This window comes from Pinus tabuliformis, chromosome 5_1, assembly GCF_031772625.1.
Source record: "Pinus tabuliformis cultivar Carrire ecotype Pingquan chromosome 5_1, CPIR1, whole genome shotgun sequence".
NCBI lineage: Eukaryota > Viridiplantae > Streptophyta > Pinopsida > Pinales > Pinaceae > Pinus > Pinus tabuliformis.
The window spans coordinates 592,822,596-592,848,458 of NC_142305.1; the positions used below are offsets into that span (position 1 = coordinate 592,822,596).

The 25,863-nt window shown below is 43.4% G+C and overlaps 1 protein-coding gene across 5 annotated transcripts in view; it reads right to left on the minus strand.

Annotated features, from left to right (window-relative positions):
* The window catches only part of DEG8 (Trypsin family protein with PDZ domain-containing protein), a 399,215-nt gene that overhangs the window by 111,453 nt on the left and 261,899 nt on the right, over positions 1 to 25,863 (minus strand). For all 5 annotated transcript variants that reach the window (XM_089432509.1, XM_089432508.1, XM_089432510.1 and 2 more), the window contains one exon: positions 1,399 to 1,478. In XM_089432509.1, the coding sequence (XP_089288635.1) occupies positions 1,399 to 1,478 (80 nt within the window). The remainder of the gene's footprint in view (positions 1 to 1,398; positions 1,479 to 25,863) is intronic.

The window sequence follows — 25,863 nt, forward strand, 5'->3', positions numbered from 1 at the left end:
TTTGCGATAGCCGACCAGGTGAGCAGACTGAGTACCAGACGGTATTGGGCTGAGTGACAGAGTTGAATTGTTAGCTTAGGGCTGAGCCCGCTGTTGAAATACCTAGAACAGAAATGGCTAAGGAGGGGAGGAACAACCTTATTCAGCAGCCAATTCGTGGAATTCATTAAAGATAAATGTTTTATGATTATGTGTTCTATGCTGTTATCTAATATGTGTAATTTGTGTGTTTAATTCTGCTATGATGTGCAAATATGGTTATCCACGTTATTAATTGTTGTGCACTAGTTATGCATGAATTTGTAAATTGTTAGGCCTGCGTGTTATTCATGTGCAGGGCATAATTTAATAAAAAGGTCTGATTTGTTGTTTAAATAAGGAAATAAGAGCCAGAGCCAGGTGTAAGAAGAAATGTGAAATCAAGGTGTTCAGACTCCAGAGTCAGTTTGTGGAAGTGTGACCAAGCCTTGTGGAGACTCCGTATGTTACAATGCAACAAATCTCTAATACCAACTAATACATCACTTGGAGCATGGTGGATTCTAAATGTGAATCCACAAGAAATAGAAGTAAGACACTAGTAACTTGCACAGGAAAGGGAACAAGCTGCATAAATTCATAAGAATGAAGTTTTATGAGCATGAAGAAGAGTGTCCACAGAGTTAGGACCTGCCCTGACTAAGTGCTACCTTATGAAACTAGAAAGAAACCTTGTGATGATTCACAAGATAAAGACCGATAAGCCAATTATATGAACAACTTTAGCACTACATAACAGGCATTAGAACCAAGTGCTACTACGAAATGTATTAATAACAATAAATACAATATTCATGTAATATAATAGTAGTGTACACATGATGAGCATGACTGACTTGAGGTACTGAAATCAAAAAAAAAAAAAAAAAAAAAAAAAAAAAAAAAAAAAAAAAAATCTTATAATTTACCCCAAACATATATTTATTTATAAACTGGATGGCCAAATTTAATATGCTAGCCCTCCTTGCTTACGACGATAGTGGCTCTTGTTTGAACTTTAACCACTCTTTGATTGCCGGATATACAAATCTTGTACATCATGAATCATAATGTATATCCAGCATTTTACATAATATATAGAGTAATCTATGCAGAAATTACATATAGAATACTAGCATAAATGCATCTATGGTTTATGCTTCCTTTTATATGACTAAAGAAGTCATACAGGTGAAGGGCATTGCAATCTAGAAAATGCATTTCAATAAAGAAATCACTCCTGAAACACGGAAATATATGTATCTGAAAATTTCAATTATTTGTAATGCTCTTTAAAATAAATAAAAGATCTTCCACATTAATTTCTTTCAAATAACAGTAAAACCTATATAACCATGCCGGATAAGTATAAAAGCTTACCTTCCCAGATTGTATCAACTGAGGCACGATCTTGAGGACTGTGTCACTTGGAATAGCGAAACCTACTCCTGCTGATGTTCCTACAAACCAAACAAAAATATATAAGTGCTTCTACTTAGAAAAGATATCAAAGAACTCCCCTCCATAAGCTGTAACAAAATAAACCACATGCAAAAGAAGTGTTAAAAGCTCTTGATTCTCTTTTTTCTTTTTGTTGAGAAATGTTGATTTTCCATGATTTCTTAGACTGATAATTCCTTCTAATGATTTCTTCATTATTTATCTTGTGTCACTTCATCATTAAGCAATTATACATAGAAAATCTTCAACAATAAAGACAATAATGACTGTAGAATCATGAAGAGACATCCAAACACACGAGACACAAAATTTACCCCGGGAAAACCCTAACCAGGGAAAAAACCCAACAACCTTTTCTTAGAGAAATAGTTCAATTCAACAAGAGATACAATCTGGAATTTCCAGTCACATAAAGTCAAACTGACAAGTAGCCAAAATCAGGTCAAACCTGGTCAAACTGTGATAAATTCAACCTCCTGAAATTTCGGCCTCCTGCACTTTCCTCAGAGAATTTCAGTCTTCCTTAGGGAAACTTCATTCTACCTCAAATCAAGCTCGTACCACTTCCAGGGGATTCGAGTGTCATATATGGACACGTTGACCCCTTGGAACAGGGCACGTTTAGATACGTTATATATTATTTTATTAAATTATATATATATTTCAAACATAGATTTTCATCTAGATGTATGTTTTACAAAGTAACATTATGCAAACAAATACAATTGTGACATAAATGATAAATCATAATACACATTCAATTCATCAATGATCCAATAGGAGAAAGACAAGATAGTAAGATAAAGATATTGTAGTTTTCTCATTAAGTCATCAAAATCAAAATGTGTTACATAGGTAGTGCAATGCCAATGGCAAATAGAAATAGCAATTACAAAATAACTACAAGTATACAAGCCTCAAGGCAGTAGGTAGCTCATGACTCATGATTCATCAATCCTCATAGTCATCATCAAAATCAGCATCATTGTCCTCATCATCATGGTCACCACTGCTCTCCTTTGTTGCATCCTCCTCCCCTAGATCCAAAGTCATCTCTACATCTGCTGGTGTGGAGGATGACCCTGTTGATTTTGGGTAGCATCGGATGTGCTCTAGCCATGAAATTTGGTGGAGAGGTTGGGGCACATGAGATCTCCAATACCCAGAAAGGGTTTGGGCAGATTCTAAACAAATCAGGAGATATTAAAATAATTAATATTTTTAATGGAGTCCCTAAGTCTAAACTTAGGGAAAATAAAATATTAATGTGTATTAACATGAATCTGTGTTAAAATGGTCCAAAAGACATGGATCAAGCCAGATCTAATCTTAGCCTTCGATTAGGGACTTAATCTCGGCTGTGAGGGTCACTTGGAGAACACACCAGAGTGATTAGTCATTCTATTCTCTAGAGCGGGGTTTGCTAAGAGAGATAGAATCAGTGATCGAGAGAGCAGCTGAGGGGCACTGAGTACAGAAAAACAGAGAAGGCAGAGAGTGTGCCGGGAGAGCAGCGCAATAGCCAAGGAGAGTGACGCAGAGCCAGCAAGGGCTCACACAGAGCCACGCAGGGGCAGCCAAGTTCTGCACAGAGCACCAGAGGGGCAAGCGTAGCTGACGCAGAGGCTCCTGGGGCTGACTCAGGGCCTCCTGGGGCTGACGCAGGGCTAGCGTGAGACAAAGAGGGGCTAACGCAGTCCAGATTGGGCAGACGCTGGGGTTGCAGAGCAGTTTTGTGCTAAAGAGCCGTCGGAAGGATTTTCCGGGGTTTCAACCAAGAGATTTCTCTCAAACTGTGCGGTATAGCTGCTAAGAAAATTCTCTGTTGGGTAGGCCAGTTTCGGCACCCAGATTGTACTTTGATATTGCTTAATAAGAAAACCCTCAGATAGTTGCAACGGTTTTCCCACATTGGGTTTTTCCGGGGACATTGGTCCAAGAATAATGGTGTCATGTGGTGTGTTTGTTCTTGTTTCTTTTGGTTGTTGATCTGTAATATGTTGAACATGCACTGGTGTTTATTTTCAGTATTTACTTTGTGAATAACTTGTTAAAGAAAAATAACAAGTACGTAGGAATAAATCAAAAAAAGTGCATGAAGGGTTTCTAAACTAAGTAAATTTAGAAACTTCAACATGGTATCAGAGCGTGATTGCAGATCACAGGAGGACTAAAAGACATCAATCGAGCGGAGTAATAGCAGCAGAAAACAGTTGTCCCGAGGTGACAGAAGTTGTTTCTAGCAGTATAGAAGCCAAGGAAGTGTGACACAGAGCCATGCAGAAGAAGCCGGGAACTGCGCAGATTCCCAGAGAGGCCAGCGTTGCTGACACAGAGGGCCAAAAGGCTGACGAAGGGCATCCTAGGGCTGATGCAGACCCATCCGGGGTGACGCAGAGCCAGTGTGAGGCAGAGAGGGGCTGACGCAGTTCACAAAGAGGCAATTGCTGGGGTCTAGAAGGCCATAGGAATATTGCAGAGTGGAGCTGGTGAGGTATTGTAGTCAGAACAGTACTTGACAGAGCAGGGCCAGAGGAGTTGTTGCCGAGGGTTTCTAGCAGAGGAACCCAGATCAAAAGTGCACCTGCGTAAGTCGATCAAAGTAGGGGGCATCTCGACAAGCAACAGAAGGATTTCCAGGAGGGAAATTAGGACTCAGAGGGAGTCCAGAAGAGAACTTCCAGACAAAAAGTAGAAACTCAGAAGAGTTGAACAGACAACTTCCAGAAGGGAAGTAGAGGAGCATCATGGCACTACACGGGGTAAGAGACAAGGATAGACTGGACAGAGCATCGAACTTCGCAGTCTGGAAGGCCAGAGTCTTATCAGTGCTTGACAGGAATCGTGTCAAAAACTTGCCTTGAAGGTTATAGCTATCCCAGTCGACCCCAAAGATAACGACAAGTGCAAGGAGGCAATGGCGAAGGCCAAGAGCATCATCCTTGACAATGCCAATGACCATTTAGTTCCACACATTGTCGAGAAGGAAACAGCATATGAGATGTGGGAGGCCCTCAAGAAATTGTACCAGCATACTTCTGTGCAGAGAAGAATGCTACTTAAGAATCAATTGAGGTCATATCAGATGAAGAAGGGAGAATCGATTGACATCTTCCTCGGAGGACTGAATGACATCTGAGATCGGTTGACTGCTTTAGAAGCGACACCGGATCAGGAGTTGATGATGAGGACAGCCCCGATGTTGTCTGAGAAGAATGGGAAGTATTTGTCCACAGTATACTGGGCAGAGGGACACTCCCACCTTGGGATGAGATGTGGGCAGCTCTTCCCCTGGAAGAGATCAAACGGCAGTTAAAGACAGGTAGCAGCAGCAAGGGGATCAAAGTCAAGCAGGAGGAGGAGGATGTGGCCCTAGCATCTGAGGGAAAGCAGGAGAAGAGGAAGAAGAAAGACCTCTCCAAGATCAAGTGCTTCCACTGTGCGGAGATGCGTCATTATGCAACCCAGTGCCCAAGGAAGAGAGTAAGGGAGAGTCTTCCGAGACTAAGGCGGCGCCAGCACAAGCAGAGAAGGAAGTTTTGACAGGCGATGACTGTGCCATGAGTGCACACACACCACTTGAGCGGAAGTGGAGAAACATCAAGCTGTAGTCAAGTGGACTACAGGCGATGAGGGGCAAGATCCTTGAGCTACCCAGCTTCTTGGATTAGACCTTGCTATTGGAGCCCCGACAAGGAGTAGCAGGACTGGTTGGGTGGGTAGAGACAGATGCGAATGGAGCGGCAGAGACAGCGACAGTGCAGGAGTCCCAAGACAGTGTAGAGCTAGCAGGTTGCAGCAGTGCGAGAGGCACAGGAATGTTGCACCGGTGCAAGAAGGCACAGAGAGGTGTGCAATGGTGCGAGATGTAGAGAGTTGTTGCAGCAGCACAGAGGTCAGAGAGGGAGCACTTGTTAGCGACAGAGGGAGCTTCAGCATCAGTGGGTGTTTCTAGCCCAACAGGGAGGTCAGTTGGGAGATCAGTTACTTACTTCTCAGTAACTAAGTTGTAGTGCAGCAGTGGACAACACGATGCAACATGATGAGAGGAGGTGCAGTGCGGATGCAGTGCTACAAGAAAGGACCAGTAGCAGCACGGATGCAAAGGGAGTTGTCGTACAGATGCAGCAATGGCAGTGGCACAACCATGGGCAGCAGTACAGGAGGCAGCAGTGCAGAGGATGTTGAGCAGGAAGGCCTCGCATCAACACAAGTACCGATGCCAGATGATTACAGTAATACTTAGTGAGGAGTATTGCTAGAGCACAATCCTCGCGAAGAGGGGGTGTTGATTTGGGGTAGCATTGGATGTGCTCTAACCACGAAATTTGGTGGAGAGGTTGGGGCACATGAGATCTCCAACACCCAGAAAGGGTTTAGCAGATTCTAAACAGATTAGGAGATATTAAAATAATTAATATTTTTAATGGAGTCCCTAAGTCGAAACTTAGGGAAAATAAAATATTAATGTGTATTAATATGAATCTGTGTTAGAATGGTCCAAAAGACATGGATCAAGCCAAAGCTAATCTTAGTCATTGATTAGGGACTTAATCTCGGTTGTTGAGATGTCAATGGGAAAAGTATAAGAAGAGGCTTGAGGGTCACTTGGAGAACACACCAGAGTGATCAGTCATTCTATTCTCTAGAGCGGGGTTTGCTAAGAGAGATAGAATCAGTGATTGGGAGAGCAGCTGAGGGGCATTGAATACAGAGAAACAAAGAAGGCAGAGAGTGTGCCGGGAGAGCAGCGCAACAGCGAAGGTGAGTGACACAGAGCCAGCAAGGGCTCACGCAAGGTCACGCAGGAGCAGCCAAGTGTTGCACAGAGCACCAGAGGGGCCAGCGTAGCTGATGCAGAGGTTCCCAGAGCTAACGCAGGGCCTCCTCGAGCTGACGCAGGCCAAGAAAAGCTGACACAGGGCCAGTGGGAGACAAAGAGGGGCTGACCCAGTCCAAATTGGGCAGACGCTAGGGTTGTAGAGCAGTTTTGTGCTAAAGAGCTGCCAAAAGGATTTTCCGGGATTTTAGCCAGGAGATTTCTCTCAAACTATGAGGTATAGCTGCTAAGGAAATTCTCTGTTGGGTAGGCTAGTTTTGGCACCTAGATTGTACTCTGATATTGCATAATAAGAAAACCCTCAGAGATGCACCGGTTTTCCCACATTGAGTTTTTCTGAGGACATTGGTCCAAAAATAATGGCATCATGTGGTGTGTTTGTTCTTGTTTCTTTTAGTTGCTGATCTGTAATATGTTGAGCATGCAATGGTGTTTATTTTCAGTATTTACTTTGTTAAAACTTGTTAAAGAAAAATAACAAGTAGGTAGGAATAAATCAGAAAAAGTGCATGAAGGGTTTCTAAACTAAGTAAAGTTACAAACTTCAACAGACCCCTCTATAGTATCAACATCATCAAATGTCACAGGCTCTACCACTGGATCATTGAGATCCAATTTGGCCAATGCCAACTCAACACTGTTGTCCAGACCCATATCGTCGGGAAAGAAATCCCACATCTTTGTCTTTCCCTTCAACCACTCATCCCTCTGCCTGTAAATAAGATGAAGGTTGGTGTGCACATACGCCATTGTCTTTACCCTGGACTGCTCAAGCCTGCTCTTCTTGACACTATACAAATTCCCATATGTGCTCCAGTTCCTCTCACAACAAGAAGATGAAGTCACCCGAGAGAGGAGCGTCATGGCTAGCTGTTGTATAGGAGGGCTTGTTGCCCCATGATTTTCCCACCAAGAATAGGGCTTCTTAGCCCCTTTGTCTCTAATCAGATCATATCATGTAAATCAACTAGTGCTAGTGGAAAACTCTACAAAGGCATCCTCCACCTCATCAAGTGATGCTCTATCCTAAAAAACCTGCCTGGATGCATCTTTCCTCCCCTGTGAAATTTCACCATCCATGTGGTGAGGGAATCTGTGGGAAGGTCCACCATTTAGCCACTCATGGTTGTAGTATTTTGGGTTCAATGAGTGAGCAAAACAATGTAAAGGTGTGCAATTCTTGTCCCATCTGCTGACAAAAATATCATGTATAGCGGTGAAGAAGGCCTCTGATGATGTCTCATACTCGGGGCACTCACTCTATAAAATAATGCTCCTCACTGACGCAATCATGGAATCCCATGCCTCATAAACCTCTCCTAGGATCAGTTGGTTTGCATCTGCAAATCGAAGCAAAGAAATGACAGGGTCCATGATCTGAAGAAGTAGATCTACCCTCTCCCACCAAGCATCATCTAACACTGTGTCCTTCACTATTTTAGAGGCTACTTGATTTTTATTTCTCCAAAAAGACCAAAACTTTGAAAAAACCATGGCCCCAAGAGCGGTCTTGACCTCCCTCAACTTCTTCAACATGATGAATGAAGACACAAACCGTGTATCCACAATCTTCAACAATGATAAATCGTTGCACTCCTTGTAGATAGTGAGGGCATTTGTATGATTTTATCAAAGTTACAGATATGTCGTGCATCCTCAATAATGTTACCAATCCAAAGCACATCAGAAGCAATAGATTTCAGTGCTAAGTTCAATGAATAGACAATGCAAGGTGTCCAAAACACCTATGGATATTTAGCTTCCATAATCATGCCAGCAACCTTGCAAACAGGTGCATTATCTATAATGATTTGCACACAAGAATCAACACCTACATCTTCAATAACTTTAATAAAGAACTCACCCATATATTGTGCATCCTTGTATTGTCCAAGTGCATCCACTGCTTTCAAGAAAACTAGACCATTCAAGGAAGACACCATGAAGTTGATGAGTGGATGTCGTGTTGGATTTTTCCATCCATCAGAAACAATGCTAACCTCAGATGTTGGGCATGATGCTTTAATAGGCTAAAGCATTTCTGCACCTCTTTTTTTGCCTTCGTCAACAATGTGGTTCTAAGCTTCTCTGACCTAGGAGGCACATACCCTAATGGAGCCCCTTGAGTTAGAGCTCGACACATCTCAATAAATAGAGGTGAACATGCAACATTAAAGGATATGAAATTTTGATAGAAAAAAAGGCAATGGTGAGATCAAGCTCTTCCCATTTCTCCTTCTGAAAAATCTTGTCCACTGGAACAAGTGAAATTGCCTTTCTTTCTGCTGCTTGTCTCCCACCAGAACTCTCAAATGGGAATTTGTTGCTGCTTTTCCTCAAGAATGGAAGGGGGTCATCATTCTTGGTTTTTTTTTTATTTTGTAGCCACATTTGCCATACCAACATTGGACTCTCTTTCCATTTCTTTCCTCTTTGGTAAAGGCACCTTTGTACAAGCTCCAATTCCACAACCTAGTAAAACCAACAAATGACCTTTCACATGAAAATATGTGCTAGTGAAAGTATTGTGGTAATAGCTACATTTCGAACTCACATTGTCTCCTCCCTTCACCTTGTTGCTTGGCCCTTGCTCTTTTGTGACATATTTCCACAAGCGATATTTGTTACCTTGAGGAGGAAGTCTTCCCTCAACATTTGAAGTTGTTGTTGCAGCCCCACTTGCAATAGAGGGAACACTTGCAGCAGACCCTAATGAAATTGGGAGAGGAGGGGCATCTCCAATGGGGACATTCTTCCCCTTCCTTTGCCCCTTCCCTGTTGCCCTTGATTGAGCCATGAATGTTGTAAAAAAATAAACCAAAAATGCACAAATTTGTAAAAGAAATGCACATGCAAACTGTTGTAATAAAAATGCAAAAAAAATAAAGAGAAAATGCACTTACCTGTTGCTTGAATCTCCTTGAAAATGCTCCCACACCCTTTGCTCCTTGCTCCAAAACACTCACAGCAAACCCACAACAAACTAAACAACTCAATGTGAAAATAGAATGGAGAAAATTGCCTTTAAAATGCCGCGCAAGTTCCTAATTTCCGGATTCGAATCCAAAAATCGGGACACGACGTCCTAATTTTCAGACTCGAATCTGCCCGAATCGTGTCCGATTCACCAGATTCGGGACATGACGGGCCTGGGGGCGAATTCGGTTTCATAGGAAATCATCCTTCTAGACTCCCACGTGAGAACAAAAGACGAGAATGAGTGATCTGAATTGGTTCCAAGAGGAGGACAAATTGTCTTTATATAGGGATTTAATGGGTCTAAATAGATGTGTCCTTTGGGGCTGGCCGACTTGAACAATATGGAGACGACTCGTATTTTGTGGAGGCGAAAATTCAAAATTTAATTTTTTTTTCTTTTGGGTCGTCTTGAATACCAACCAAAGCTACAATAAAATCAACTCTCCCTCTAACTATGTTGATGATCCATCCACCCCATGTTCTATACCAAAACCATGTGGAAAGCATCCGGCATTAGCATCATGCAAAGGAATCTAGTAGCCCACTAGTCACATCTCCTTTGCAAAGGATCTAATCAAACACAAGCCAAATATCCATTGGCAGCTCAGGCACCCCCTAACACAAGACTAGTCCTTGGGTCACTAATCTACCAAGTTATCACTTGGAGTCTTTCCTGGAACCCACCTGTTCAATGGTGAAACTTGGGGCCCATTTACATTCCCACATGTCATCACATGCCATTGAATAGTAAAAACACTTGTCCGATGCTATAAGGCACAAGCTCAACCCACTAGCCAAAACCCATGGCAATATGGTCAAATAACCAATACAAGCCTTGATGCTACTGGGCCAATCTCCCCAGCCATATTACATGGCTTTCTATTCAATACCCATGACCTAAGGGAGATTATCTACCCCTTGATGCTACAACATCAACACTCCCTTCAACCAAGGGAAGCATTCTTAATCACTCCAAGCTTGTCCCAGAAGTATGCCAACTTCATCTATGGACAAAGGTTTTGTGAGAATGTCAGCAACCAGCTCGATTATAGAAATACATAGATGATAGGATATTCACTGCGCTTTTTATACCACATGCTTTGACCTTTCATCACAGTTGTCTCCCGCACTTGATCAAACAATTCTACAAGTAGTTTCCAAAGCAATACTACTTCATGACTTGCCAAACAAACTGCAATCAGCCCAATCTAAATTTGTGAATCTCTGCAGCTGTATGAGACATATCTCAATCCATATCCAATTGTACCATGTCAATACCTCAACACATGTGCCACATGCCTTGGCTCAACCATAATTCTTCCAATCTTGAATCCATCACCACAGTTGCTTTCTGGTCACCTTAACTGGGTGCTCCCTCTAACGCCAAAACAAATTCCACTGTGACAATATCCAAGTTTCTCCCTCTATTGGAAGAATTATTATTATTGGTGTCAAAGGAGACACCAACTCAAGGAGTTAATATTATAAGAGTGTAGAGGACTTCATGCCCTTTCCAACGAGCACTTACTCGCCTTCTAGCTACTACTCGTTGATGAGATATGAATTTTTCAAGTTAGGAACCCATATTCTTCGAGTCAGCCTACATGAGCCTACATGAACTCAAGTTGGCCCCATTGCCAAGAGACATGTCGCTTCAAGTAACGTTTAATTCATATAAATACAAGTTGTGGTTTATTCAATCTGAAGCAAGAAAGTGTAGAAGTTCACAACTCATGGACTAAGGAGTTGTTCAAGGAGGCAAGACGAGGGATCAAGGAGCTTTTGTTTTGGTTTTTGGTTATATTCTTTTGTGGTTTGTTTTCGAGTTGATTATACTTTTTTGTGCGGTTATACTCTTCTGTGGTTCATTTTGGAGCTATGGTTATATCTCTTCCCTTGAAGAAGCATCTCTGAGGTCCTTGTCAATGGAGTTTTTGGACTACTATTTTGCTCACACAGTTAGCTCTCCCTCAGTGAAAAATTTTGCCTCATTTACAATTACTTGAACTCTGGAAATGACCTATGAACAGTCCACCGTCTACTCTTCAAAAGCAGGTATACACAGCAATAAATATGCCCTTAAATCACTGACTGCAAAACGTTTTGAAAATTGTGCTAGAAGAGGCCCTAAAATTTCGTTGTTTGGTCTCTTCCAGGATTCTCGGCCCTGGTCTGAAGTCTGGTAGATTTAGACTATTTGAATAGTTGTAAATTACCATTGAAAACTCTCTAAAACTCAACCCCTCGTCCAGCACTAGTTTCCAACTTAAACTCAGCCTGGAAACCCTAGAAACTCAACCCAAAAACACATCCCGAAGTTCTAGGGACATGTGCCAATCTGCTCCTGAAAACTCAACATTGACTAAGCCGTTCAACTTCCTTCTTCTCATCCCTCCAAACTATTCCTTAGACCTGCAAACTTGTCCTCCTTGCTCTCCTTTCCTCAAGTCTCATGAGAATAATGATCTAGTATTCTCCTTTTCCTTCTTTTGTCTTCTCATAAGTGAAGGAAACCTAAACCTAATGATTAAGGGATGAGATTAAATCTCAGCCCATGAGATCAATGGTTGAGATCAAGCCCCCACTTGACCCCTTTTTCATGTTGACCCCCTCACTTAAAAACACTCCTAGTACCTTTTAATGTTTTAGTACCATGGTCACATTTTCTCTTATAAAGTGGCTTTTAAAATATAACAGTCACTTTAATGATATAAAGTGAACTTAATACTTTACACATAGTCACTTTATTACACGTGACTTTAATAAATTAAAATACCTAGTACATATCCACATAAAAGATACTTTAGCCCCCTTGATATTAATAAACTCATAATATCACTTAGACAAAAGATGATTAATGTGTCTCCCTAGGCCAAAAGGAGAAATGCTTAGGAAACACCTCCTTGGTACCCTTATTTTCAACACTCCCTCTTACCGAGGAAGGTGTTTCTCACCACTCCCATCCTGTCTTTGAAGAATACATGCTTGCCTTTTGGCAATGACTTGGTGAGAATCGTTGCTACCTGTTCATCAGTGGATATATATACTCAAGCTTCATTGCTCCCCTCTGAATTGAGCCTCTGATAAAGTGCTATAGGATCTCAATATGCTTTGATAAGTCATGAAATACGAGATTCTCAAAGAGTTTGATACAACTCTGATTATCATAGTATATCGTAGTTGGTCTCAGCCTCTAACCAAATAAACAAAATAGCATCTTGCGAAGCCAAAGTGCCTCACAACCTGCCTCACTAGCTACCATATACTCTGCCTCTGCGCTCCTTAATTCCACTGACCTTTGTTTCCTACTGAACCATGAAAGAATTGTTGAGCCCACTGAGAAACAACACTCGGAAGTACTCTTCCTATCACGAGCACTGCCAACCCAATCTAAGTTCGTGCAACCAATCAATCTGACTCCATCTCCCTTGCATAGTCCAGACCCGTTGATTTGGGGTAGCATCGGATGTGCTTCAGCCACGAAATTTGGTGGAGAGGTTGGGGCACATGAAATCTCCAATACCCAGAAAGGGTTTGGGCAGATTCTAAATAGATCAGGAGATATCAAAATAAATAATATTTTTAATGGAGTCCCTAAGTCTAAACTTAGGGAACATAAAATATTAATGTGTATTAATATGAATCTGTGTTAGAATGGTCTAAAAGACATGGATCAAGCTAGATCTAATCTTAGTCGTTGATTAGAGACTTAATCTCGACCATTGAGATGTCAACCGGAAAAGTATAAGATGTTATGCTCTTAACCTGCAAAAAGATACCCAAATACAGAATATGTGAAGAAAGATACCCAGAACATAGAATAGTGAGAGACAACAGCAAATATTTTATTATTCAGAAAGCAATGTTCACTGGCCTCTTCGAGGGGGCAACCTCCAATAGAGCAGAGCTCGATACAAAAATAAGACACAATGCTCCTCACAGGGAGTCTCTATCCTTTATATATGACTCATACATGCAATACCAAGGATCAATACCATGGGTTTTATTAATACCATCTATCTAATACTACAGCCCATTTGCAACTAACTGTGGTCCCGTCATTTATTGCGGGTTAACCACTTACAATTATTAATATGAGCTTTATTGACTCTTGACAATGACTTGATCCCATTACATAAATACGGGGGTTAGGGTGGGACCCTAACATGCCCTCCCCCTTAAGACTAGCCTTGTCCTCAAGGCTGAAGCAGCGGAAACTGCTGAAGAATAGTGGCCGGTTCCCAAGTTACATCTTCCGGAGAGGTGTCTTTCCACTTGACGAGGACTTCCCTAATCATGCAGCCCCGCAGGTGCCTGTCTCGTGTGTCTAGGACCTGTTCAGGTTGGAGCCAGATTGACCCTTCTTCGTCCAATTCAGGTAGACTAGTTTGAATTCTGCAATTGTTCCCAATCACTTTCTTGAGGCATGAGACATGGAAAACTGGATGGATTTTTGCAGTAGGTGGCAAAGCCAACTTGTAAGCCACTTCTCCAATGCACTGAAGTACTTGATATGGTCCGTAGAATTTTGGAGATAGTTTCTGACAACCCTTGTCTTTGAGTGATGTTTGCTTATATGGTTGTAGCGTCAAAAAGACCTGATCCCCTTCTTGAAATTGGCGCTCTGAGCGATGATGGTCTACCTGTTGCTTCATGCGGTTTTGAGCTTGATGAAGATTCTCTCTAAGATGGGCGAGCATGGTTGCGCGATGTTATAGGAGTTGATGCACTGCTTGTACCTTTGAGCACCCCTTGATATAAGAAGTAGGGGAAGGAGGGAGTTGACCATATACTGCTTCATAGGGAGTCATTTTGGTGGTGGCATGATAGTTGGTGTTATACAACCATTCAGCTAGGGTAACCACTGTACCCAAAGATGTTGCTTTTCTGAAGTGAAACACCTAAGGTAGGTTTCTAGACATTTGTTGACGGCTTCAGTTTGACCATCCGTTTGCGAATGATAGGAAGTACTGAGTTTTAGTTGAGTACCTTGTAGCCTGAAGAGTTCCTGCCAAAAATTACTGGTGAAGATCGGGTTGCGATCGGACACAATAGAAGTGGGCATGCCATGCAATTTGAATATCTGATCCATGAAAGATTGAGCAACCAAATTCGGTGTAAACGGGTGGGGTAGGGCGCAAAAATGAGCATACTTCGAAAGTCTGTCCACAACCACCATGATGACTGACTTGTTTCCTGACTTTGGAAGACCTGTAATGAAATCCATAGAAACCTCCGTCCAAATTGATGTCGGGATGGGCAACGGTTGTAATGTGCCTGGTGTGTTGACGGTCTCCCCTTTGTGGCATTGACAGACATCGCATTCTGCTACGAAAGTAAGGATGTCCTTTTTCATGCCTGTCCAAAAAAATGATCTTCTGGTGCGAGCATACGTCTTCTGAAAGCCTAAATGTCCTGCAATGGGGGATGAGTGCAATTCTGCCAAAATGCGACTTTTGAGGGTGGATGTTGGTGATATTACGACTCTGTCCCTGTAGCGAAGAATCTCATCCTACCACGAGTAGCCCTTGGTGGAATTTGGATCTACCTGCAATTGAGAAATGAGTTGGGAGAGCCCGGGATGTGAAAACCATTCCCTGCGAGCCTCTTCAATCCATTATGGAATGGGGAGGGAAATTGCTAGCAGAGTACTTTCCTCCTCAAATTGGCAAGATAATGCATCTGCTACACTATTGTCTTGCCCTTTCTTGTAAATGATCTCATAATCATATCCCAACATTTTGGCGAGCCATTTATTTTGTTGTGGGGAGGATAGGCGTTGCTCCAAAAAATATTTAAGACTGTGATGGTCTGTGTGGATTTGGAAACGTCGCCCCAATAAGTAAGGTCGCCAGGTCTTTACTGCGTGTAAGATGGCCATCATTTCCTTCTAGTAGGTAGATTGGCCCAGATTCTTCCCACTTAGTTGTTGGCTTGTGCAGGCCAAAGGTCGCCCTTCCTGCATTAAGACCGCCCCAATACCTGTACCCAAAGCATCACATTCAATGACAAAAGATTTGGTGAAGTCAGGTAGTGCTAAGACTGGAGTGGAACACATGGCATTTTTGAGAGCTGTAAATGCCTGTTGTGCGTCCTCATTCTAGAAGAATGAATTTTTCTTCAGGAGTTGAGTGAGGGGCTTCGCTATGCGACCATAGTTGCGAACAAATTTACGATAATAGCCTGTGAGACCCAAAAATCCTCTCAAGCTCTTCAAGGTCTTAGGTTGAGGCCAATCCTGCATTGCCTGGATCTTTTTGGGGTCCACCTTGACACCTTCACGCCCCACAATGTGGCCCAAATACTCAACTTCTTCCATGCCAAATGAACACTTGGACATCTTGACAAATAATTTATGCTTGCGGAGCAGTTGCAAGAGTAGATCTACATGCTGAAGATGTGCGGCCCAAGTGCAACTATAGATGAGGATGTCATCGAAGAAGACAAGAACAAATTTCCTGAGATATGGTTTGAGAATGTGGTTCATAAGGCTCTGAAAAGTAGAGGGGGCATTACAAAGACCGAATGGCATGACCAGGAACTCATAATGGCCTTCATGAGTTCTGAAAGCAGTCTTTGGAATGTCGACTTCCTTCATGTGAATTTGGTGGTAGCCCGAGCGAAGATCCAGCTTAGTGAAGAATTGAGCCCCATTGAGTTCATCCAGCAAATCGTCAACCACCGGGATGGGAAATTTATCTTTGACTGTCAACTTATTGAGGGCCCTGAAGTCTGGACACATCCGCCACTCCCCATCTTTCTTGAGCACCATGACCACCGGTGATGAATAAGGACTAATGCTGGGACGAATGACACCTGCTTCCAAAAGTTCCTTGATTATTTTTTCTATTTCATTCTTTTGGGTGAACGGATATCTGTATGGGCGCACATTTGGGGGTTGGGCCCCTGGAACCAAGGTGATGCTATGATCATGTTCCCCTCTCGAGGGTGGAAGCTCATGAGGCTTGTCAAAGACCGGCAGATGGTTATTTAAAATCTGTTGCATCTCAGGATGAATCGGCAGAGACTTGGTTTTGACTGCCTAGATGGCATTAAATTGAGCTATAACTCCATGATGGCCCTTTTTTAGCATTTTTTCCATCCTATGCGAGCTGATGATAGAGGGAGCTCCCGCCTGGAGTCCACGGAGGGTATGTGTGGAGTTGTTCTGCTTAAAACTCATATATAACTCCTGGAAATCCATTGTGATTGGCCCAAGAGTGCGAAGCCATTCAGTGCCGAGGACAATGTCGCACCCTCCCATGTGTATGGCAAACATGTGGATCTTCAACTAATAATCCCCCATTTGAAGTTTGACATTTTCACAGTGGCCTTCACATTTCATTGTGCCCCCATCCGCAATTTGGACTTGGAAGTTAGAAACTGCTCGTACAAAACAATGCACTACTTCCGCGACTTTTTGATGGATGAAATTATGTGTACTTCCTCTATCAATCAAGACTACTACTGGGCGATGTTTAATAAAACCTCTGATTTTGAGAGTTTGAGGTGAAGAAATCCCTGCCAAAGCATGCAGCGAAATCACTGGTTCGTCAGGGACATTGTCCTTTTGGTTGTCCTCTTCCACCGCCTCATATTCCTCCAGTGGTAGATCTTCTTCCGATGAGCTGTAATCAGTGGCATCAATTTGAAAAAATTTGGGCTCCTTGCATTTATGACCTGGGGAGTATTTTTCATCACAGTAGTAACATAATCCTTGCTTTCTTCTTTCGGCCATTTCTGCAGGTGACACCTTTTGAACCTTAAGTGTTTGAGTCGTGTTGTGAGCCTGTGGGGGGCGACCCTTAGCGGTGAAATTTGGGCGATTGTACTGGGTTGCTAACGCATGTTCCACGTTACAAGCTACCTTACAAGCCTCCGTCCATGTGGGAGGGTGGTGCAGTAAGACGTGGGCTTTTATGGCTTCTTTAAGACCGCTGATAAAACATTCCGTGTAGAACACATCTGAGAGACCCCTAGTGCGGAAGGCTAAGGCTTCAAAGGCTGTAATATATTCATCCACTGTGCCAGTCTGTCGAAGCTTAGTAAGACGACCCAAAAAAGAAGATTCCTGGTCAAAGCGTTCTGTAAGAGCTTTTTTGAAGGAGTTCCAAGTCCTAAAAGGTCCAATGCAACGTTGATGTCATTCCCACCATTGCCACCTTTCATTGTCCAAGTACATGCTCCCCACCATAAGCTCAGTCTCATTATCTAAGATGTTATTCAGATTGAAATACTGCTCCATTTGTGCTATCCATGCTGCCGGGTGAGAACCATCAAATTTATGCATATCCAACTTGGGAGGTCGCGGACGGGATTGTTGGTGGGGGCCCCCGAGGTGAAGAGAGTGGCTAGACTCACCCTCACTATGTCCATTGCCAATATACGCCTCCTCATGGGCTTCCTCCTTGCCCGTCGGGATTATGCTCGGGATCATGCTATTTAGTTGGTCAAGCTGAATGTGGAGGGATTGCAAGGATTCTTCAAGTTTGTCCATCCTTTCATTGGCCATAGCTTGAGCTCTAGTTTCTACCATGCACCGACCTGATGTTCTTGAAAATTGGGACCGCCTAAAAGAAAAATTTTCACTAAGAATTGAATGGTACCACCGTGCTCAGCTCGTCGTCCTGATTCTGATGGGCTAGATCACCAATAAGTGCCCCGGGAGATCTCAGACTTTTTTTTTTTTTTTACTCCTTCCTTATGAATACTGCAGTCGCCAAATCCTCAAAATGTCAATGCGGCCAAAAGTCCTGCGAAAATTATACCCCGGTATAGGAACCCCACACAACTACTCAGATCTGGTGGATCTGAGAGATCTGAATGGTGGATCGGATAGCTCTGGGCGGCGGAACAGACTGCTGCTGCGGATCTGATGGATCTAATAGATCGGAATGGCTGGTCTGCTAACTCGGAACTGCGGGACTGATGTCTGCTGCTGCTGCACCTCTTTGCGCGCTGATCTGGCAGAGATGATGCGTGATCCCCAGATAGAAAAGGGAACTATGGTCTCGAGGAGTGTCAGGTGCTACAGATCGCAATATACATAAGGGTCTAATAGTAGTACTCGGCCCAATGTTTCAGGGCTCTAACTAAGGAGGATCAACTGTACCCTTAGCCGTACAACCCGACTACCTTATCATACGGGCGAGTAATCTCCCCGAGTGCTGTTCTCGGTGTACCGTAGCAGCAAGACGGCCGACGGTTTATCTATGGCGATGTTGCAGAGGAGCTAAGGGGCTTCCGATATACCTAGAAGGTACTTGGAAGACAGTCCGTACGCAGTTCTGACTAATGCGCTACTACTCGAAGGGGTATCCACAACGGTTACAAGGGAGTCCAACAAGTGTGACCACCTCTTGTATTTCCTGCGTACATGCCTCCCCAAATCCGCAGGTTTATGGGCTCAACGACAGATCCCGTGGTTTAAAGACACCGAAACACGTCTCTAGCCAAAAAAAAAAAATTGCTAAGAAATGGAGATCCCACTGGCCCTGGAAAGTGCTCTGATACCACTTGTTATGCTCTTAACCTGCAAAAAGATACCCAAATACAGAATATGCGAAGAAAGATACCCAGAACATAGAATAGTGAGAGACAACAGCAAATATTTTATTATTCAGAAAGCAATGTTCACTGGCCTCTTCGAGGGGGCAACCTCCAATAGAGCAGAGCTCGATACAAAAATAAGACACAATGCTCCTCGCAGGGAGTCTCTATCCTTTATATATGACTCATACATGCAATACCAAGGATCAATACCATGGGTTTTATTAATACCATCTATCTAATACTACGGCCCATTTGCAACTAACTGTGGTCCCGTCATTAATTGTGAGTTAACCACTTACAATTATTAATATGGGCTTTATTGACTCTTGACTATGACTCAATCCCATTACATAAATAAGGGGGTTAGGGTGGGACCCTAACATAAGAGGAGACTTGAGGGTCACTTGGAGAGCACACCAGATGATCAGTCATTCTATTCTCTAGAGCGGGGTTTGCTAAGAGAGATAGAATCAGTGATCGGGAGAGCAGTTGAGGGGCATTGAGTACAAAGAAACAGAGAAGGCAAAGATTGTGCCAGGAGAGCAGCGCAGCAACCAAAGAGGATGACGCAGAGCCAGCAAGGGCTCACGCAGGGCCACGCAAAGGCAGTCAAGTGCTGCACAGAGCACCAAAGGGGCCAGCGCAACTGACGCAGAGGCTCCCAGTGTTGACGTAGGGCCTCCTAGGGCTGACACAAGCCTAGAAAGGCTGACATAGGGCCAGCGTGAGACAGAGAGGGGCTAACACAGTCCAATTTGGGCAGACGCTGCGGTTGCAAAGCAGTTTTGTGTTGAGGAGCTGCCGGAAGAGTTTTCTGCTGCTAAGGAAATTCTTTGTTGGGTAGGCCAGTTTTGGCACCCAGATTGTACCCTGATATTGCTTAATAAGAAAACCCTCAGATAGCTACACCGGTTTTCCTGCATTGGGTTTTTTCGGGGACATTGGTCCAAAAATAATGGTGTCATGTTGTGTGTTTGTTCTTGTTTCTTTTAGTTGTTGATCTGTAATATGTTGAGCATGCACTGGTGTTTATTATCAGTATTTATTTTGTAAATAACTTGTTAAAGAGAAATAACAAGTAGGTAGGAATAAATCAGAAAAAGTGCATGAAGGGTTTCTAAACTAAGTAAACTTAGAAACTTCAACATGGTATCAAAGCGTGATTGCAAGTCACAAGAGGACTAAAAGACATCAGCCAAGCGAAGCAATAGCAGCAGAAAATAGTTGTACCGAGGTGACAGAAGCTGTTTCTAGCAGCGCAGAAGCCAAGGAAGTGTGACGCAAAGCCAACCAGAGCCATGCAGAAGAAGTCGGGAACTGCACAGAGCCTTAGAGAGGCCAACGTTGCTGACACAGAGGGCCAGAGGACTGACATAGGGCATCCCAAGACTGATGCAGACCCATCCAGGGTGACGCAGAGGCAGTGTGAGGGAGAGAGGGGCTAACGCAGTCCACAGAGAGGTGGTTGCTGGGTTCTAGAAGGCTGCAGGAATATTGCAGAGTGGAGCTGGTGAGGTACTGTAGTCAGAACAATACCTAACAGAGCAAGGCTAGAGGAGTTGTTACCGAGGGTTTCTAGTCAAGGAACCTGGATCAGTAGTGCAGTTGCACAAGACGATCAGAGTAGGGACATCTCGACAAGCAGCAGACGGATTTCAAGGAGGGAAATCAGGACTCAGAGGGAATCCAGAAGAGAACTTCCAGATAGGAAGTAGAGACTCAGAGGAGTCGAACAGAGAACTTCCAGGAGGGAAGTAGAGGAGCGTCATGGCACTACACAGGGTAAGAGACCAGGATAGGTTAGACGGAGCATCGAACTTCGCAGTCTAGAAGGCCAGAATCTTACAGTGCTTGACAGGAATTGTGTCAAGAACTTCGCCTTGAAGGCTATAGCTGTCCCAGTCATTGTTGCACGAAGCAGGGATGTTTTTTTGAAGCGGGGATGCGGAAGCGTCATTTTCCAAAAATCTAGGAAGCAAAGCGTCTGCTATATATATATATATATATATTATATTTTTTTGCATTTATACTTAAAACAAACATCCCAAATACCAAATTAGTTATGGAAGACATGAAAACATGCATATTTTTGCATAAATCAAGATAGATATGGCATCCATGATTCCATTGTAGTTACTAGTATGTACATCAACCATCTATATTCTAGTGATTACAAACATACATCAAATTTTTAAGCATATTACAAAACATAAAACATTTAAGCATATTATAAAACATAAAACATAGAGCATATTATGATTTATCTAGCAAGTGAGCAACTGTCAACATTTGTCATGTCCAAAATTCAAATAATAATGTTTACAAAATATGTCACTTGGTCACCGCCAAGACAAAAAAGGTTCAAAATTCAAATTCACAAGCCTACAAGTCTAATGAGTAATCTATGACAAAAGTAGTAAATTGTGAATATATCTACTAATCTCTCCTCCTTCCACCATGAAGAGAACGTGGCGGCGGGCCTCCACGTGGTGGCAATGAAGAAGATGGTGCCTGTGGAAGTTGTGGCAGTGGCACTGTAACTGATGAAGAAGAACCCCCTGCTTTTGGTGTTGAACCATGGAACCTAGGAACCAAGGGACCAGATGGGGGTGGGGGTGGCATATCAACATGATCATCATCATCCTGGAATCGCTCAAAACATTTGTGCAAAAAAAAAACACTAGTTAACAAAAAAATTAAAAACATGAATTAGAGAAATGCTTTATAAGGAAAATTCATACCACAATGGACATACTTGGATAAGAGCATCCTCTAATTGCTGTAATCGCAACACTCCATCCTCCAAATTGGGCTCCTCTGGATTCTTGTCCCAAATCAACAGGTCTTTATTAGACTTTGCATCTTCACCGTAATGGGACAACAATCGCAAGTTGTAATGAACATAAACCAAGCTCTCTGCCTAGTCTAAACTCAACCTGTTCCTTTTAACACTGTGGATGAAAGAATAAGAACTCCAACACCTCTCTGCAGAAGAAGTGTTTACCACCTGTGATAGCACCCGCAATGCCAAAGTCTGTAGAAGTGGAGTAGCCCCTCCATGCATGTTCCACCACTCAAGAGAAGAAAAAATCTCTCGATCTCTAATTGCATGCATGCTCCCAAATGGACCAGTGTTAAGCATATAGTTGCTCAACTGTCTCCGTACCAATGCAGCCTCCTCCTCATCAGGGATTAATTTACTCAATGCAGCCATATATTTTTTGTGAACCTCTTGATCTTGGTGTGGTTTTCTCCTACTTTCCCCCCCCAGGTGCTGGTGTTGAAAGACATGATGGATGATAGTATTTAGGTATCAAAACATATGCTAATGCATGCAATGGAACATTTAGCATTTCCCATCGGTTTTCCACCTCTGCACGAATATAATTGTACAAGGTGATATCTCTAGGCTCAACAATGTCTTTAATCTGCCCCAACATGCTATCAATTTGCTCATACACCTCCCCAATTACTGGTTGATCTGAATCTCCAAACTTGATCATGTAAGAAATTGGTTTGGTGAATTGCAAAACATATTTAACCTGTGACCAAAAGTAATTGTCAAGAACAGTGTCCTTGGTTGCATTAGCACCATCTCTGTCAGTGTTAATTTCATCCCATGATTCAGCACACACCAAATTAGTTAAAGCTTGTCTCACTTTCACTAGCCGTCTAAAGGTGAGGTAATAATTGGAAAATCTTGTCTTTGCAAGTTTAAGCAACTGCAACTTGGAGTAAGTGCCATAGAAGTAGTTTACCCTTGTATGCCCTGTGATGAATTTAATGAGTTGCTTCCCTCTCCTGTAAAGCTTAGTAATCCACCCACATTCTTTGTGTTTCACAATATCATGCATCAAAAGGTTCAATGTGTGAACCAGGCACCCAGACCAAAAGATGTGTGGATGAATACGCTCAATAATTTTTCTTGCTGCCTTACAATTTGCTACATTATCTATGATCACATGAACCACATTATTCGGACCAACATCTTTGATTGATTGCAATAGGAGATCTGTAATGTTTTGTGCAGATGCACTGATGGAGGAGAGTCATGACATGTAATAAATACTGCACCACTAGAAGAAATACCAAGAACATTTATCAAATGTTGGTTTCTAATATTTGTCCACCCATCTGATACAATGGATACCCCAGAATCTACCCACTCATTTGTAAAATGTGTCAAAGCTCTTTGAACCTTAGCTTTTTCTCTTTCTAATAACATTGTTCTAGCTTTCTCATAGTTGGGGGCCTTGTATCCTTTTGGGGCTTCATTGATGGCCTTTACCATTTCATGCCAATAGGGAGAGCGAAGCACATTGAATGGTACACCGCAAGCACAAAGAAAACGGACTATCTTTCCATCCACATCATCCCTCCCAGCAACATTAAGGAAATCCCCTATTGTTCTTCTACCTCCAGAGCTTGCAGAAGTACCATGAGGAGATGAGCTACCAAATTTAGAGGTTGCACTTGATTCAGAATGAGTTTTTTGTTTCTTGTTTTTTTGTTGTGCAGCCTCCTCTATTTGGATGTATTTTCTTCTTTGTTCAAATGAAATGTTTGGGCAAATTTGTATCCCCACAGGACCCTTTTTATCATCACTGTCCAGCACCCCACAAAGATGCCTCCTCACACGGGTATATGAACCACTATATGGTTTTCCTCCATGACAACCATGAGGGCACACAAATTTGTAGCTTCCACCACCCTTTCCCCCATCAAGTTTGGTCACATAGTTCCACAAGGGTGTTAATGCAACTTTCCCCTCTAGTGTTTCAGTTTCCCCTTCAGGTTCAACATCATCCCCTTCCTCTTCAAACCCTTCCTCCTCATCATACATTGGGTCACTCATATTGGGACCACTGTCCTCTTGTGCTTCTTCCCTTCTATTCCTACTCCCCCTTGCCATCATTAAAACCAAGAGTGGAATGATACATAGAAGCCAAAAGAACACCATCTTGGAATATGGCTTTAGGTGGTGGACAACCTGCAAGTAAAGGAGCAAGTAGAAACAATGGGAAAAAGTAGGAAAGGGAGGAGAAAAATACAAAAAAAAAATGTCAAAAAAATAAGGAAGTCTGGGGTTTGAACTTACCTCTTTAGCTCTTGTAGATGAAGTCCTCCAAGCTCTTGCTCCAAGTTCCTCCTCCTTCTCCTAGCTCCTCCTTCACTCTTCCAAGCTCTCCTCTCTTCTCATCTCCTCTCCTCTCTTCTCTTCTCCAACTCTCATAAACTCAAAGTGAGCAAATGAGGAATGAATGGGGGCTTTATTCCCTTCATTCCTCACCCTAACCTCACCCTAACCCAGGGTGGACCCACCCCCAATATGAAAACTCACCAAAAATAAAAATTAAAATTAAAAAAAAAATCGAATTTCTAAACAGCACGACGCTTTTCCAGAATTGTGTACGGACTCGTACGGGAAGCGTACGGTTCGCCCTCCGAAGCGCTGTGCTTCGTACGGCCGAAGCGTCATATGAGGCGCGACTCCAAAATTCGGAAACACGCTTCGGAGGGATGCTTCCGGAATTTCCAGGAAGCGTCCAAAACAGGTGGAACCGCGCTTCCGAATTTTGGAGTCGCACTTCCGTGGACGTTTCCTGTACGAATCCGTATGGGACACGCTTCAGGCCTTAGATCGGGGGGGGAACGCTTCCTGCAACATTGGTCCCAGTCGACCCCAATGAAAATGAAAGGTACGAAGAGACGATGGCAAGGGCCAAGTGCATTATCCTTGATAGGGTCAATGATCATGTGGTACCACATATCGCTGAAAAGGAAACGGCAGTTGAGATGGGGGAGGCTCACAAGAACTTGTACCAGCATACTTTTGTGCAGAGAAGAATGCTGCTCGAGAACCAGATGAGGTTGTATCAGATGAAGCAGGGTCAATCGATTGACACCTTCCTCGGAGGACTGAATAAGATCCAAGACCAGTTGACTGCTATAGGAACGATACCGGATCAAGAGCTTATGGTGAGGACAGCTCTGAATGTTGTCTCAAAAGAGTGGGAAGTGTTTGTCCAGAGTAATTGGGCAGAGGGACTCTCCTACCTTGGGATGAGATGTGGGCAGCTCTTCACCAGGAAGAGATCAAACGACAGTCGAAGCCAGGTAGCAGCAGCAAAGGGATCAAGGTCAAGGAGGAGGAAGAGGATGTGGCCCTAGCATTTGAGGGAAAGCAGGAGAAGTGGAAGAAGAAAGATCTCTCCAAGATCAAGTGCTTCCACTGTGGTGATATGGGTCATTATGCGACCCAGTGCCCAAGGAAGAAGAGTAAGGGAGAGTCTTCTGAGACTAAGGCAGTGCCAGCACAGGCAGAGAAGGAAGTCTAGACAGATAATGACTGTGCCATGAGTGCACACGCACCACTCGAGCGGACGTGGGGAGACGTCGTGCTGTAGTCAGCAGGACTGTAGGCAATGAGGGGCAAGATCCTTGAGGCACCCAGCCTCTTGGATTAGACCTTCCTACGGGGGCCCCGACGAGGAGTAGCAGGACCAGGTGGGTGGGTAGAGACAGATGCAGATGGAGCGACAGAGAGAGATACAGTGCAAGAGTCCCAAGACAGCGCAGAGCTAGCAGGCTGCAGCAGTCCGAGAGGCACAGGAGTGTTGCACCAGTGCAGGAAGGCACAGAGAGGTGTGCAACGGTGCAAGATGCAGGGAGTTGTTGCAACAACACAGAGGTCAGAGAGAGGGAGCACTTGTCAGCGGTAAAGGAAGCTTCAACATCAGTGGGTGTTTCTAGCCCAACAGGGAGGTCAGTTGGGAGATCAATTACTTACTTCTCAGTAACTGAGTTGCAGTGCAGAAGTGGGCAGCACGATGCAACATGATGAGAGGAGGTGCGGTGCAGATGCAGTGCTAGGAGGAAGGACTAGCAATAGCACGGATGCAGAGGGAGCTGTCATACAGATGCAGCAGTGACAGTGGCAGAACCAGGGGTGGCAGTACAGGAGGCAGCGGTGTAGAGGATGTTGGGCAGGAAGGCCTAGCATCAGCACAGGT